The sequence below is a fragment of the Onychostoma macrolepis genome, chromosome 11, assembly GCF_012432095.1.
Source record: "Onychostoma macrolepis isolate SWU-2019 chromosome 11, ASM1243209v1, whole genome shotgun sequence".
NCBI classification, from domain to species: Eukaryota; Metazoa; Chordata; class Actinopteri; order Cypriniformes; family Cyprinidae; genus Onychostoma; species Onychostoma macrolepis.
In genome coordinates this window covers 3519300-3533066 of record NC_081165.1, presented here as the reverse complement: position 1 = coordinate 3533066, position 13767 = coordinate 3519300, and the positions used below count along the sequence as shown (strand labels likewise).

At 38.4% G+C, this 13767-nt stretch overlaps 1 protein-coding gene across 15 annotated transcripts in view; it reads right to left on the bottom strand.

Annotated features, from left to right (window-relative positions):
* Window positions 1-13767, bottom strand: part of LOC131549370 (band 4.1-like protein 1) — a 303307-nt gene that overhangs the window by 173725 nt on the left and 115815 nt on the right. For 14 of the 15 annotated variants that reach the window (XM_058791485.1, XM_058791490.1, XM_058791497.1 and 11 more), the window contains 2 exons: window positions 7080-7184; window positions 2714-2756 (listed from right to left, as the gene is read on the bottom strand). In XM_058791485.1, coding sequence (XP_058647468.1) covers window positions 2714-2756; window positions 7080-7184 — 148 coding nt within the window. The remainder of the gene's footprint in view (window positions 1-2713; window positions 2757-7079; window positions 7185-13767) is intronic. The other variant, XM_058791496.1, reaches the window with a different exon arrangement.

Below are 13767 nucleotides of genomic sequence, written 5' to 3'. Positions count from 1 at the left end.
ATGGGTCTTCACGGGGTCCTTTCCCGCCTGGCTCGTTGAGGAGCCGTCGGTTTCAGGCAGTGTCTGCCACTGCGGAGGTCCTTTGCGGACTGGGCTGGGCTGTGCTTCGGAGCGGCAAGAGTCAGACGGGGTCCGTCACTGCTGGATCCTTTGCAACTGAAGAGCAGCCAAATGAGATAAAGAAGGTTTGCTCAGGAGCTGAGTTAAACCTTAGCTGTCTTGAAATCTCTTTCCTCGTCAGGCCAGAGACTCAGAACGTTGTATCTGCTACTGTCTCTCTGGATGTATCAGAGACTCAGAACTTTGGTGTTTCTGTTGGTGTCTCTCTAGATGAAAGACTCAGAAACGGGGAGTGTTCCTGTTGCTGCCTTCCCGGTAACAGGACTCAGACTCAGAACAAGGAGTGTCTTTTGGGAAGGTACCTTTATCTCTTTTTGATGAGGAGGAGATTGGAATCTGGCGCCTCTCCTTTCCAGGAATGTGACTGGCCACTTGTGTCCAAGGTGGCCATGATGTTGCCCAGTGTACAGTGGAGTACAAAGTTAAACAGTGTCTTTAACATTTCACCCATGCAATATTTCTTTACCAAACCTCTTTCAAACTATTATCAGCATCATGAGGAGCAAAAAGAGTCCAAACATGATAGGAAACTGTTGAACTATCACTTATTCATACCATAATGTTAATAGGCCTGCTTCTGTGAACTGCTGTGTTAACAGTCAATGGCCATCAACATAAACTGTACTTCATCTGAGGATGAAGTGAATCCCTTGCAGTTTGCATCCATTTAAGGTCTCCAAACATGGGTATGAATGGATTTGGATAGATCTGTGTGGCCTTTCTTTGTTTCGGCCACTGCTGTTGCATCCAGAGGTCTGGAGGAATTTTTATGGCAGTCATTTCCTAAACCTTAGGATTGGGTGTGATGGTGAGGGTCAACCCATAGTCCAAGTCACAGGAAAACAGTAGGGACATGGACATTGATAGGATGGTAGTGTTATTGATTATATTACTTTTTGTTGTGACACTGCAAGCAAGGACTGTACACTGTTTTCCTAACAATAAACCTTGGATCACTAACAACATTAAGGTCCAGCTTAATCAGAAAAAGTAGGCATTTAGAGAAGAAGACAGGGAGAAGATGAAGCATGTTCAACATGAGCTGAAGAAAAGTCTAAAGCAGGCTAAACTGGAATACAAAAAGAAAGTAGAGAGGAAGCTGCAGCATTATAACATCAGAGATGTCTGGAGAGGCATGAGGAATATTGCTGGCTATAAGAAGAACAGCCAGACAACAGAGGGTGACTTGGACAGGGCCAATGAGTTTAACCTGTTTTACAGCAAGTTTGATTGAGCAGCTGGTGTTTTTCCAGCCTCTGAAGGACCTACTTCTCCTTGCGGTCGCTAACCTTCTACAGCAGCTATAAATCTTCCCACTATTCAATCACCCTCCTTTTAGGATCCACTGTGGATCCTCTACTTGTACTGTTGGTGCAACTTCCTACAAACCTGGCTCCCCCTCCATGACCTTTACAGTAGAAGAGGTGAGGTCAGAGCTTGGAAGGATGCGCCCAGGGAAAGCGGTTGGCCCAGATGGTGTGTGTCTGAGATTGCTTAAGGAATGTGCAGCCAAACTAGCCGAACCTCTTCAGAGGATTTTCAATATCAACCTACAGACAGGGAGGGTGCCGCTGCTGTGGAAAACAACATGTCTTGTGCCAGTACCTAAAGCATGGCGCCTGAAGGAGATTAATGATTTCAGACCAGTTGCACTCACTTTGCACATTATGAAAACCATGGAGTGGTTACTTCACTTCTTAAGGCCAGAGACGGCAGGAGTTTGGACTGTGTGGGATTGGTAATGTAAAGATATATGAGGAGAAAATTGCAGGCAATACTGGACAATGCTTAACATCCTCTTTATGACATCTGGATTAGTCAGAGGGGCAGTTGCAGCAGACGATTTTTTCACCGCAAGATCTTTGATCCCTACAGCCATTAGGTTGTTTAATAGTTTTTGATCTCTCTCACCTCTCTTTTACTTTTATTATTACAAACTTTACAAAATAATGGATATGTTGAGGCAATATTTTGGTATGTCTTATTTATTTTATTTATCTACTTATTTATCTATCTATGTATCTATCTATCTATTAATTTGTGCACACAAAATAATAATTTGTTACCCTTTTTTAACTAAATCTTGCACAACATCAGAATTTGTTCCCTCATTTTACTAAATCATGCGCAAGACATTACTAAATCATAATGTTTAAGTTGAATCAAATCCAGTGAGCAAATTATTATATTGTGTGCATGTTTTACTTAAAATAAGGGAATAAGTTAGTAAGTTGTGCGCATGATTTAGTAAAACGGGGTAGCAAATTAAGTCGTGCACATAATGAACTTTTTTCCCCCTGTATGTCATATGCGAGGCTTTGTATTCAGAATTTTTTTTTTTTTTTAAGATTTATTTTTGCCATTTTGCCCTTATTACAACAGGATAGTGTAGAGTAGACAGGAAGCGAAGTGGGGGAGAGAGAGGGGGGCAGGATTGGGAAAGATCCTTGAGTCTAGATTCAAACTTGGGACGCCCGAAACGCAATGGCGTTATATGTCACTAGGCAAATGGCACCGACAGAATTTTGTGGTTAAACATTTTACGTGACACACCAGTTTACATGACATATCCATTCATATGAGGGATACTCACTTCTCATCTGTTTCTTGATCTCTTTGGACAGGTCCAACCAGTTCTGCAAAACACAAAAGAAACAACTAAATCTTAGAGAAACGAAGTCCATACTGCCTTATTGTTTAAGAATGTGTTTAAGAATTATTTGGTCTGTTCAAGAATGGTTGGTCTCTGTTTCTCTATATGTCTGAATTGAGAGACAAAATTTGCAGCAGGAGATTGATGCAAGTCTCAACATCTGTCTTTCCCACTGTGGCTTTAAGTGTAAATGAGATGCTTTGTATTTAGGACATCATGGAAGACCAGAAGAGATCAATGCACATCTGTACATCTGCATGATCTTCAGCATAAGGTTGACTGGAACCATAGAAACAAAAGTACAAGAGGTTGAGGCTTTAATCTTCAAAATCACTGTTTAATCTTTAGATTAAATAACAAAGACTATGTTCTGAATGTTCCATATATATTATAGGACAAAGAATATAAAAAACAGCCATTATTATTATTATTATTATTATTATTATTATTATTTATCACTATCTGGAGATATATATACCCTTCTACTAGCTCTTATAATGATATAGAAGTTACATATACTAAAAAGTGAGAAAATCACATCCATACAAGCAAAGTCTCTTTAAGACAAGTCATGTCACTCAGCGGCCATCTTTGAAACACCTCTCGGGCATGCAAGTGCAGCTTCTATCTCTTTGAATGGGGAAACATCAAATTCACCAAAACTGTTCACTAAGCTTACGATTAAATTTCATATTTGAAATCACTAAAGAAATCTGACAACAACTGTATCATTAATGTTGTTTCTTTTGCTCAAATAGCATTATAAAAAGCTTATTTCTCAGGCTAGATCAGCCAGTGCGCATGCGCAGTCCTGAGCGCACGTCTCAGAATGCTGACTGTTCCTATAGCAAACGGGACTTCTAATGGCAGCTGTAGTGACACGCAGACTTTACTGATTAGCGATTGGCTCTTTCATTCAGAATGCGGGGCTTCCTGCAATTGAGCGGCCATATTGAGCATTGTGTTTTTCCCCATTCAAAACTATACAAGTGACACGTCTTGGAACCATTATTCCGAGTCCATCAAGTAGGAATTGTGATCAGGTCTTGCGACAATAAGTTAAACTCTGGTCACAAAGTTGAGAATTATAGCGGGAGGAAAGTCTCTTCTGTGCAGGAACTCACAATATAGAAACGCTATAATGCACAGAAATTCCATAATTTCATGGTAGAAGAATTGGAGATCAATCTGGGTGGAGATCCAGACACTGAGAACTCACAGTAACAACATTATAATTAGTGGTGGGTCTGAAGCCCAATATCTTAAACAGAAAGGCATGGATAATGGCTTCAAAACAAATAATGAATTCTACTAATGAAAGGAAAAATATTTGACACAGTCACTTCTCAAGTTTTCGGAATAACAAATGAGCCAGGACAGTACAATCACAAATCAGTGCCAATCAGTCTCTCTTAGAAATCAGAGCTGGCAAAGCGTTATATCAACTAAGATACTGAATCATACACATTGTCTACTATAGGGGTGACCCCAATTAGTCGACGATTCGATGCTTCGATAGGAGGAGCCCGATTCGACTACCAATCTCACAGTCGAATATTCACGGGGTTTTATGATCATGCCATTTTGTCTATGTGGGGGTGCTCTGATTTCACATAAAAAGACTGGATTTTTTCGATCAGGTAGGGTATAAGTGATTTCAAAATATTTCAGCCGGTTTATATATATTGTGTACATATTTTTTTATCTCATACAAGATGCATTTGAGTTACGCTGCAGTAAAGCGCTTCATTGTAGTACAACGGTGATCTCTTCAGCGCGCAGCAGAAAAGTAAAAGAACAAAAAAAAACAAAAAAAAAAACACAATTCCCACAACTAACCACCCACCTTTAACAGCTAACTTTCCTAAGCACTTAGGCTCAAATTCCGCTAACAGCTCCATCCTTCTGGCTCTCATTCCCTAATTCAATGGTAACTTAAGCAAAAATGCAAGTCCAAAACATACCTTTTATAGTATAAAAGTGTAAACGGGAAGAACCTTGATCACAGAAACATATATATATATATATATATATATATATATATATATATATATATATATATATATATATATATATATAAAACAAAAATAGTAATATAATAAAACAAATACAACTAATACAAATAAATAAAACAATTATTATCAATACATAATAATAATAGTAATCACTATGTGCAACTATCAACTATAAGGCAAACAAAGGTTTTTGCAATACAGAGAATGAAGAAAAAACCTGAAGGGAGATACATTTAAGTAGTCTTTCTATACACAATGATAACATGTTGGCCCTAAACTGAGAAGTAAAAAAAAAAAATATTAATAAAAAAATTAAAAATAAAGACATGCAGAATTGTCTATGCAGTCTAACATTAGAACAGCCATGAACAGAACATCATAATGTTTATGGGGAAGGGAGAAAAAAAAAGGCATTTCCAGATATATAAACAGGCTTATTAACCAAAATAACACATTATGGAATACTTCAACGACATCAGCCAAACTCAAACTAACCATATAACGTTACCGTTAATTTGTCCTTTTGTGTCGTTAGGAGTATCATTCTGATTTCAGACTCTTTGGTATGTCCGGAAGAAAAAAAAAGGAAAATAATAAAAAAAAATTAAAAATGGGATTAAAGTTCCTGTTATTTGTATTAATTTCATTGCTGGAAAAGGAGAACAGCAATATTGCAATACTAAAAAGTCAGGCAGATTAACTGTCATACAGTAGCCTACACGTTGGCCACGTTATGGAACATGTTACGAGGAACGGACAGATTCCACAAAATCCTCAGCCTCCATCACCGAAGAGAACATCTTCTTACCTCCGTCTTTCATCCAGATGGAGAGCCTTGCAGGGAAAAACAAAGTTGGCTGGTATCCAAGGTTTTACAGTTCTGCCATCACGGATCGGTATTTAGTACGTTGAGTCACCACTTCAGGCGTGTAATCCTCGTAGATAGCAACTGGACTTGCCTCTTTTGGCTCAAGCTTCACGTATGATCAGCTCTTTTTGATGGTAGCGATGCAGCCGGATGATGACTGGCCTCGGCTTCTTCCCGGCCACTGGTTTACTAGTGAGAGCTCTGTATGCCCGGTCAATCTGCGGCGGAGAGGGTAAAATGTACTCTCCCAAAATGTCTACAAGTACTTGTGCGAAGAAAACTGAAGGGCCAGGCCCACGATCCGAATATTGTTGCGATGGCTGCGTGATTCAAGGTCCACAACTTTATCTTGTAGTTTCACGTTACTCTCAGTCAGAGTGGCGCAGGCCGCTTCTAATGCCTCCACCCATTCATCCAACACATTGGCACTCGATTCTGATCCGACAACGTGGTCTGGATGCGATCAATCTTCTCCTCCAGTGCTGAGATGGCTGTTTTAATCTCCGCCGATAAGGCTTGGCGGTGTTGTTCCAGCAGCTTGGCCATCGCCGCCATGTTAACCTCGTTAGGAGCTTCATCTGCAGAGTCTGTTTTCGGTTACTTTTTGCTCTGTTTAGCCGATTTAGAAGACATGTTTGAATAGAATTATAGCATGCGTGGTTGATATCGTTCGCTTTGGACTTGAGTAAACAAAAAAAATGGCTCAAAATGTTACTTTACACTGAAAGGTACGGGAGCGAGAGACAAACGCGTCTACTCCATCAATCCTCTAAACCGGAAGTCCGAAATGCGAAAATTTCTGCCGAATTTTAACCACTGAATTTTTGGAAGGGAAAATCTTCCACAAAAATCACCTGAAAATCACCTGTTGAATATTATACATCATATTTTTAAACAGACTGAATATTTTGGAAGTGAATTATAGAAGGTGAATATAAATGTTTGAATTTTTAATTATGGAAATGTGTGTGAAATGTTTTGAATTCAAATATTCGCAGCTTAAATAAACAATTATGTTAAATTTCAACCCCTAAAAATGCAAGCCCTGAAAATACAAGGCATTAAAATGCAAGCATTGTTAATGCAAAGCATTATTTTTTCAGTTAGTGCAATTCAACATGCTTTTTTTTTTGTTTTGTTTCAAAGACATTTGTCTTTATTTTTCTTCCATAGACTGATGGACAGTGAGACAACAAAGTAGCTGCTTTAGTCTTCAGATGTTAGCTTGAATCTTGAATTAAGTTCATTTTCCTTACCTATCTGCAAACTATTTTTTAAAAATTATTATTCTATGCTTACATCTCATTTAATTGTGATACAAGTGATCTTGCAGAGATATTATTTGTGAGTCTTCTGTTCTGTGGGATAAAACTGTAATATGTCTGAGATTTAATGATAGAATCATTTAGAATAGCTCTCTGACCTTTTGGCTGTCAGAATCACTGAAGGTCAAGCCGAAATAGTCCTTTTCCAACAAGTTTAGATGTTCACAAACCAGGTCCAGGAGAACCTGCCCCTTACACAGTTTCTGCAAAAATAACAAAAAACAAATGTGGAAGGGGTAAAACATACATATAAATTATGCAATTAGCAGACCATAATAACCAAGTTTATAAGATGTTTTGACACTGGTTTATTTGACGATTTGATTAATTCCACCCTCCTACCCCATCAGTACAAGTTGCTTGTCACATATATTATTTTACAAAAATGCATGAGCATTTCTACAATAAATGTACCACTGCAATAACATTACCAACAACAAAATATCAGATTCTATTTTCCAATAAGTCTGGGACTGTTTTAGGTTATTTTTCAGTATTTTGGTGAAATAAATGTATTCCTCCTGGCATAATCACCCCACAAACCCACAAAAGGGTTAAATTTAGGGGGATAGAATACAATATAAAACCCATTGTTCCTATGGAAAGTCATCATAATGATAGTAATAACTGTGTGTGTGTGTGTGTACCTGGTATTTATCACGTTATGGGGACCAAATGTCCCCACAAGTATAGTAATACCAGTCAATTTTGACCTTGTGGGGACATTTTTTTGGACCCCATAAGGAAACAAGCTTATAAATCACACATAATGGAGTGTATTGAAAATCTGAAATAGCAGAAAGTTTCCTGTAAGGGGTAAGTTTAGGTGTAGGGTGACAGAAAATATAGTTTGTACAGTTTAAAAACCATTACGCCTATGGAATGTCCCTACAAAAAATAGAAACGTGTGTGTGTGTGTGTGTGTGTGTGTGTGTTTGTTTGTTTGTTTGTGTGTGTGCCCAACCATATTTTGGGGAGAAATTGGTACCAGCAATTTGTACCAAGAACCTCCCTTTGAGGATGTCCTCATTTGTAAAACTGTGCATTTTGCAATTTGTGAACATACAGCAGGATACAAGGGAGAGAAATTGATCAAAGATGCATCAGATGGAGGAAGACAGATGGAATCAAATACAGCATTTTACATTACATTACATTATGCCATGTGATACTGTATAGTCTTTACCATGGTAGAGACTGCACATTACTATAACTCACCTTTCATCTGAAAAGTTCAGTTATAGTATAAATTCAATAATATGTCATACTGCATTGACAGTAATCTCTGTTCTAGCACAAAACCTTATGGCCATGTCATACCTTCATCATTGTACCTTTTGATACAGTAACACACTGTATAAATACTTTTAAAAACATTATGGATTTAGTGAGTTATGCCAATTATTGCCTGCATTACTGTAATTATTTCAGCAACAAAGGTCATTTAAAACATGTCTCTTGCATTGTTTGATCTTGAATGAACTGATTGTTAAAAGTTCTAAATTGAAAGAAGATCACAATGTTGTTTCGGTGATTAAATCAAATGTTCTCAATATATATTACAATAATCTTATGTTTTGAAACAATGTAATGTGTAATTGTCTCACAGGAAGCACGAGGGAGGCACAAATACTCTTTAACTGTCTTTAATGATGAAAACGCAGGGGAATAAGCCAACATAGGAAAAGCACAAACACACGTAGCAAACGAGTAGACCCAACAAAGGAACACAGAGCAAACAGGAACTTAAATGCACAGGTGCAAGGAATGATCAATTAACTTAACAAGAAAAGGAGCATGACCAAATAAGGAAACAGGAACAGAAACAGGGGCACAACAAGGCAAAATGAGTCCAAAACCCTCAAAGATCAGATTTTGAAAGAATGACTAGTGGTGTTACAAGTGTGGATTTCAATCACTTTGGATTTTTGTACAAAGAGTTTTGAAAATATACACCTTTCTTGTGAAAATAGTACCAGAGCAAATAAAAAAATTTAAAAAAAAAAACTGTATGTTGATATTCATCTTTATTTTGATTCAATACATTTATAGATTTTTTAAATTGGTTTGGTACTATTTTCATAAGGTGTACATTTTCAAAACTCTTAGTACAAAACTTTAAACTTTCACCACTAATCTTTCTTTCAAAATCTGATCTCATGATTTCATTGTAGTTGCACATATTTTCATTCCACATAATCATTGTTTCAGAACACAAGATCATTGTGATATGTATTGAGGACATTTGGTTAAATCACCAAAACACAACAGTAAGATATTCTTTCAACTTAGTACTTTTAACAATCAGTTCATTCAAGAGCAAACAATGCAAGATGCATGTTTCAAATCACCTGAAATAATTACAGTAATAGAGGCAATAACTGTCATGTTAGAAAATACACTTACTGTACATTACCTAGCTTGAATAACTCGCATAAAATCCATAATGTTTGTAAAAGTATTTATACAGTGTGTTATTGTATCAAAAGGTGTGATGAAGGTATGACATGGCCATAAGGTTTGGTGCTAGAAAAAGGTTTATTGTCAATGCAGTATGACATATGACTGAATCTATACTATAACTGAACTTATCAGATGAAAGGTGAGTTATAGTAATGTGCAGTCTCTACCATGGTATCTTCTGATACATCTCTGATTAATTTCTCTCCCTTGTATCCTGCTGTATGTTCACAAATTGCAAAACACACAGTTTTACAAATGAGGACGTCCTCAAAGGGAGGTTTTTGGTGATTTTGTCAGGTTTTGCTCACTTCTGGGTACCAATTTGTCCCCAAAATATGGTTAGACACATACACACACACACACACACACATGCAGCCTGTTGCCGCTGCTCCTGTGTGTGTCTTTTTTATTTCTGTCCTATTAACGTTATTAGTGCGTTTTTTCTTCTTGTATTTTTTGTGAGCTTTCTAAAGTTGGGCCCTTTCAAGGATGCTGGTGGGGAAAGTTTTAACAACCTTTTTAATAACTTTTTTCGTTACTGCGTTCACAACACCCGTTGGATACGCTGCTTGGATTGTTTACTCCCGGGATCAGCTGATCGATCTAAAGCCGTCCAGCTTAGCGATTCGACCAGCTATTGAAATCTGGAGGAAAACTCATAGAGGATGTAGGGGAGGAACAAGACAACGGGGGAAGAGAGTTGGGATGAGACGGGAGAGACTTAAGGAGAAGAGGAGATTCAAGCCGAGTTTCCCCTCTCTTATCATGGGCAATGTGAGACCGCTGGCTAATAAGATGGAGGAGCTGACAGGGCTAGTCAGAAGCCAAACGGAGTACTGGGAATGTAGTGTCATGTGCTTCACAGGCACATGGTTACATCAGGACATTCTGGATCATAACGTCTCCATCGAGGGCTTTCTGATGGTTCGGGTCGACCGGGATTGCAACGAGAGCGGCTTGCCATTCTAGTTAATAACAGATGGTGCAACCCTTGTCATATTACGGTTAAGGAGCAGATATGTTGCCCGGACATTGAACTACAACCCCAATTCCAGAGAAGTTAGGACGCTTTGTAAAATTCAATAACATCAAGAATCTGTGATTTGTTAATTCTCTTTAACTTTTATTTAATTGACAAAAGTACAAAGAAAATATTTCCAACGTTTTCACTGACCAACGTAAATTTATTATGTAAATATGAACAAATTTTGTTTTTGACGGCTGCAAAACATTCCAAAAAAGTTGGGACAGAGGCAAAATAAAAGTGAAAAGGTTATAGAATATCCACATTAAACTGTTTTGAAACATTTCACAGTAAGCAGGTGAATTGGTAATAGGTCAAGGTATGTTTGGGTATAAAAGGAGCATCTCAGTCTTTGCGAGCAAAGCTGGATCATGACTCATCACTTCGTACCAAATTTTATGAGAGAAGTGTCAAACTAATCAAAAATCACATTTCGCAATGCAAAATTGCAAAGAATTTAGGTCTTTCACCAAGTACTATACATTGGTGAAAAGATTCAGGGAATCCAGAGAAATCACAGTACATGTAGGGCAAGGCAGGAAACCTCAGTTGAATGTGCTTGACCTTTGAGCCCTCAGATGGTATTGCATAAGAAACCATCACGCTGTGTTAAACATAAGCCCTATTCGGACGGGACTAGTTTTCTAAACTACGTTTGAGTTTCGATTCTTATCACCTGATGTCTGCAATTTTCATATACCAATTCGGACAGGACTAACATCTCCGTGTTTATTACAGAGGTGGGAGGGGCTGTTTTGTACATCTGGGAGTTTCAGAGATCACGCGCTCTGTATGTGTGAATTGTGTATAGTCATTCGGATTGATTACCATTAGTATAACAGTTTTACTACAAATACCATGGTGAAGCTAAATGGCTAGTATAGAAAAGCCATGTTAATGTGTGGTTGCTTTAGTTTCACTTTAGTTATTTATTTGTAGTAAACCCATGTTTAATTTTCATAAAGGTGCATATGTAATTAAAACATTATGTAATTGCGTGTAGAAACGAACACGAGTAATTTTACCTGATGCTGATATTACAATAGCCAGTCTGAATGGTTTACGTGATCTGGCTCTTGATTTTATTATTGTTTTTGTTTTTTTGTTTTTATTTGACGGGAGGCAAAAATATCAAACATGAGATTCTACGGTAATTCACGTTGGCCAAAACACACAAGGAAACGCGTTGTGAAAAAAAATATCACCGGCAATCACAGACATCGCATTTGGACGGGATTAGTTTTCTCAGAGGATCACTGAGTTTGCTGAAAAACAGTAGGTAATTTGCTCTGGAATTATTACAGAGGTTGTGTGAGAAAAAAACAGACGTGGCAGATTCGGACAGGATTCAAATCACCAAGTACGTCTGTGAAACACAAATTTCTCTAACAACCCCCTGTAAAACTAGTCCTGTCCAAATAGGGCTATAGCTACATGGGCTCAGGAGTACTTCAGAAAACCACTGTCATTTACCACAGTCTGCTGCTGCATCAAGAAATGCAACTTGAATATCTGTTTCTCTAGGAGAAAGCTATACATCAATTATATGCAACGATGCTGCCGGGTTCTCTGGGCCAGAGCTCATCTCAGATAGTCAAAAAGACAGTGAAAATGTGTGCTGTACTCAGATGAGTCCACATTTCAACTTGTTTCTGGCAAAAATGGATTTCGAGTTCTCAGTCCCAAAGACCAAAGGGACCATCCAGAGACAGAAGCAAAAGCAAACGTCTGTCATGGTATGGGGGTGCAGCCGAGCAAACGGCATGTGTGACTGGCAAATGTGTGAAGATACTATTGATATGGAGGCATATATTGGGATTGTACAGCGATATATACTGCTATCAAGATTATGTCTTTCATGGGAAGTCCATGGTTATTAGATCAAGACAATGCCAGCTCTCATTCTGCATGTACTACAACAGCGTGGTTTCATAGAGGCAGAGTGAATGTGTTAGACTGTCCTACCTGCAGTCCAGATCTGTCTCCAACTGAAAATGTATGACCAGTCATGAAAAGGAGAATCACACAACGACGATCACAGACTGCTGAGCTTCTGCAGTCTTGTATCAAGTGAGATTAGACAATAATTTTGCTGGCAAAACATTAACAATTAGTATCCTCAATTCCCAAACGATGAAACATTGTAATTAAAAGGATTTGACACAGTGTTAAACATGCCTCTGTCCCAACTTTTTTGGAGTGTGTTGCAGCCATCAAAATCAGAATTTGTTCATATTTACAAAATACATTTACATTGGTCAGTGAAAACTTTGGAAATCTTTTCTTTGTTCTTTTGTCAATTAAATAAAAATTAAAGAGAATGAACAAATAACAGATTATTGATTTTATTGCATTTTACAAAATGTCCCAACTTATTATCTGCCCAGAGAGATTTCACATGCCAATGTAGTAGCTGTATATATTCTACCATCAGCTAACCAGAAGTCAGCGAGCAGCATTATTCATAATGTTACATCACAATTGCAGACCAGACATCCGAATGCTCTGATCATTATTTTGGGTGACTTCAATCATGTTACTATGGAAAAATATTGCCAACTTTCACACAGTATGTAAATTGTCCGACCAGAGAAGAGAGGACACTGGATTTAATGTATGCAAATGTGAAGAATGCATATGGTTCGTCCCCCCTCCCTCCACCCTGGTAGGTCAGACCACAATTTGGTGTACCTCAAACCCCTGTTATATGCCTCTAGTTAAGAGCAAGCCTGTGACCACCAGAATCATGAGGAGATGGACAGATGAGGCTTATGAGGCACTTCAGGTTTGTTTTGAGGTTACTGACTGGCAGGCTCACTGTGAGCCACACTGAGAGGATACTGATGGACTCACAGAGTGCATCACCGATTATATTCATTTCTGTGTTGACTGCACCGCACCATCAAGCACTATTTTCTTTTGTTATCCCAACAACAAGCCATGGGTAACAACAGACATCAAGGCCATCCTGAATGCGAAGAAAAGGGCATTAAGGTAGGGGGACAGAGGGGAGGTGAAGAGAGTGCAGAGGGAACTGAAAGTTAAAATCAAAGAAGCTAAAGATAGGAGGAAGTTGGAGGGGAGGCTTCAGCAGAACAATTTAAGAGAGGTTTAGAATGGCATGAGGACCATCACGGGTTTTCAAAGGTCCAACAGTGGAAGTGTTGGTGGTGGTGTAGAAAGGGTGGTGGTGTAAAAAGGTCTATCACCTCTACTGTGCCATTTACTCCTGACCATGTGAGAAGACAGCTGAGGAAGCTCCACTCCAGCAAGGCTGCAGGCCCGGATAAGATCCATCC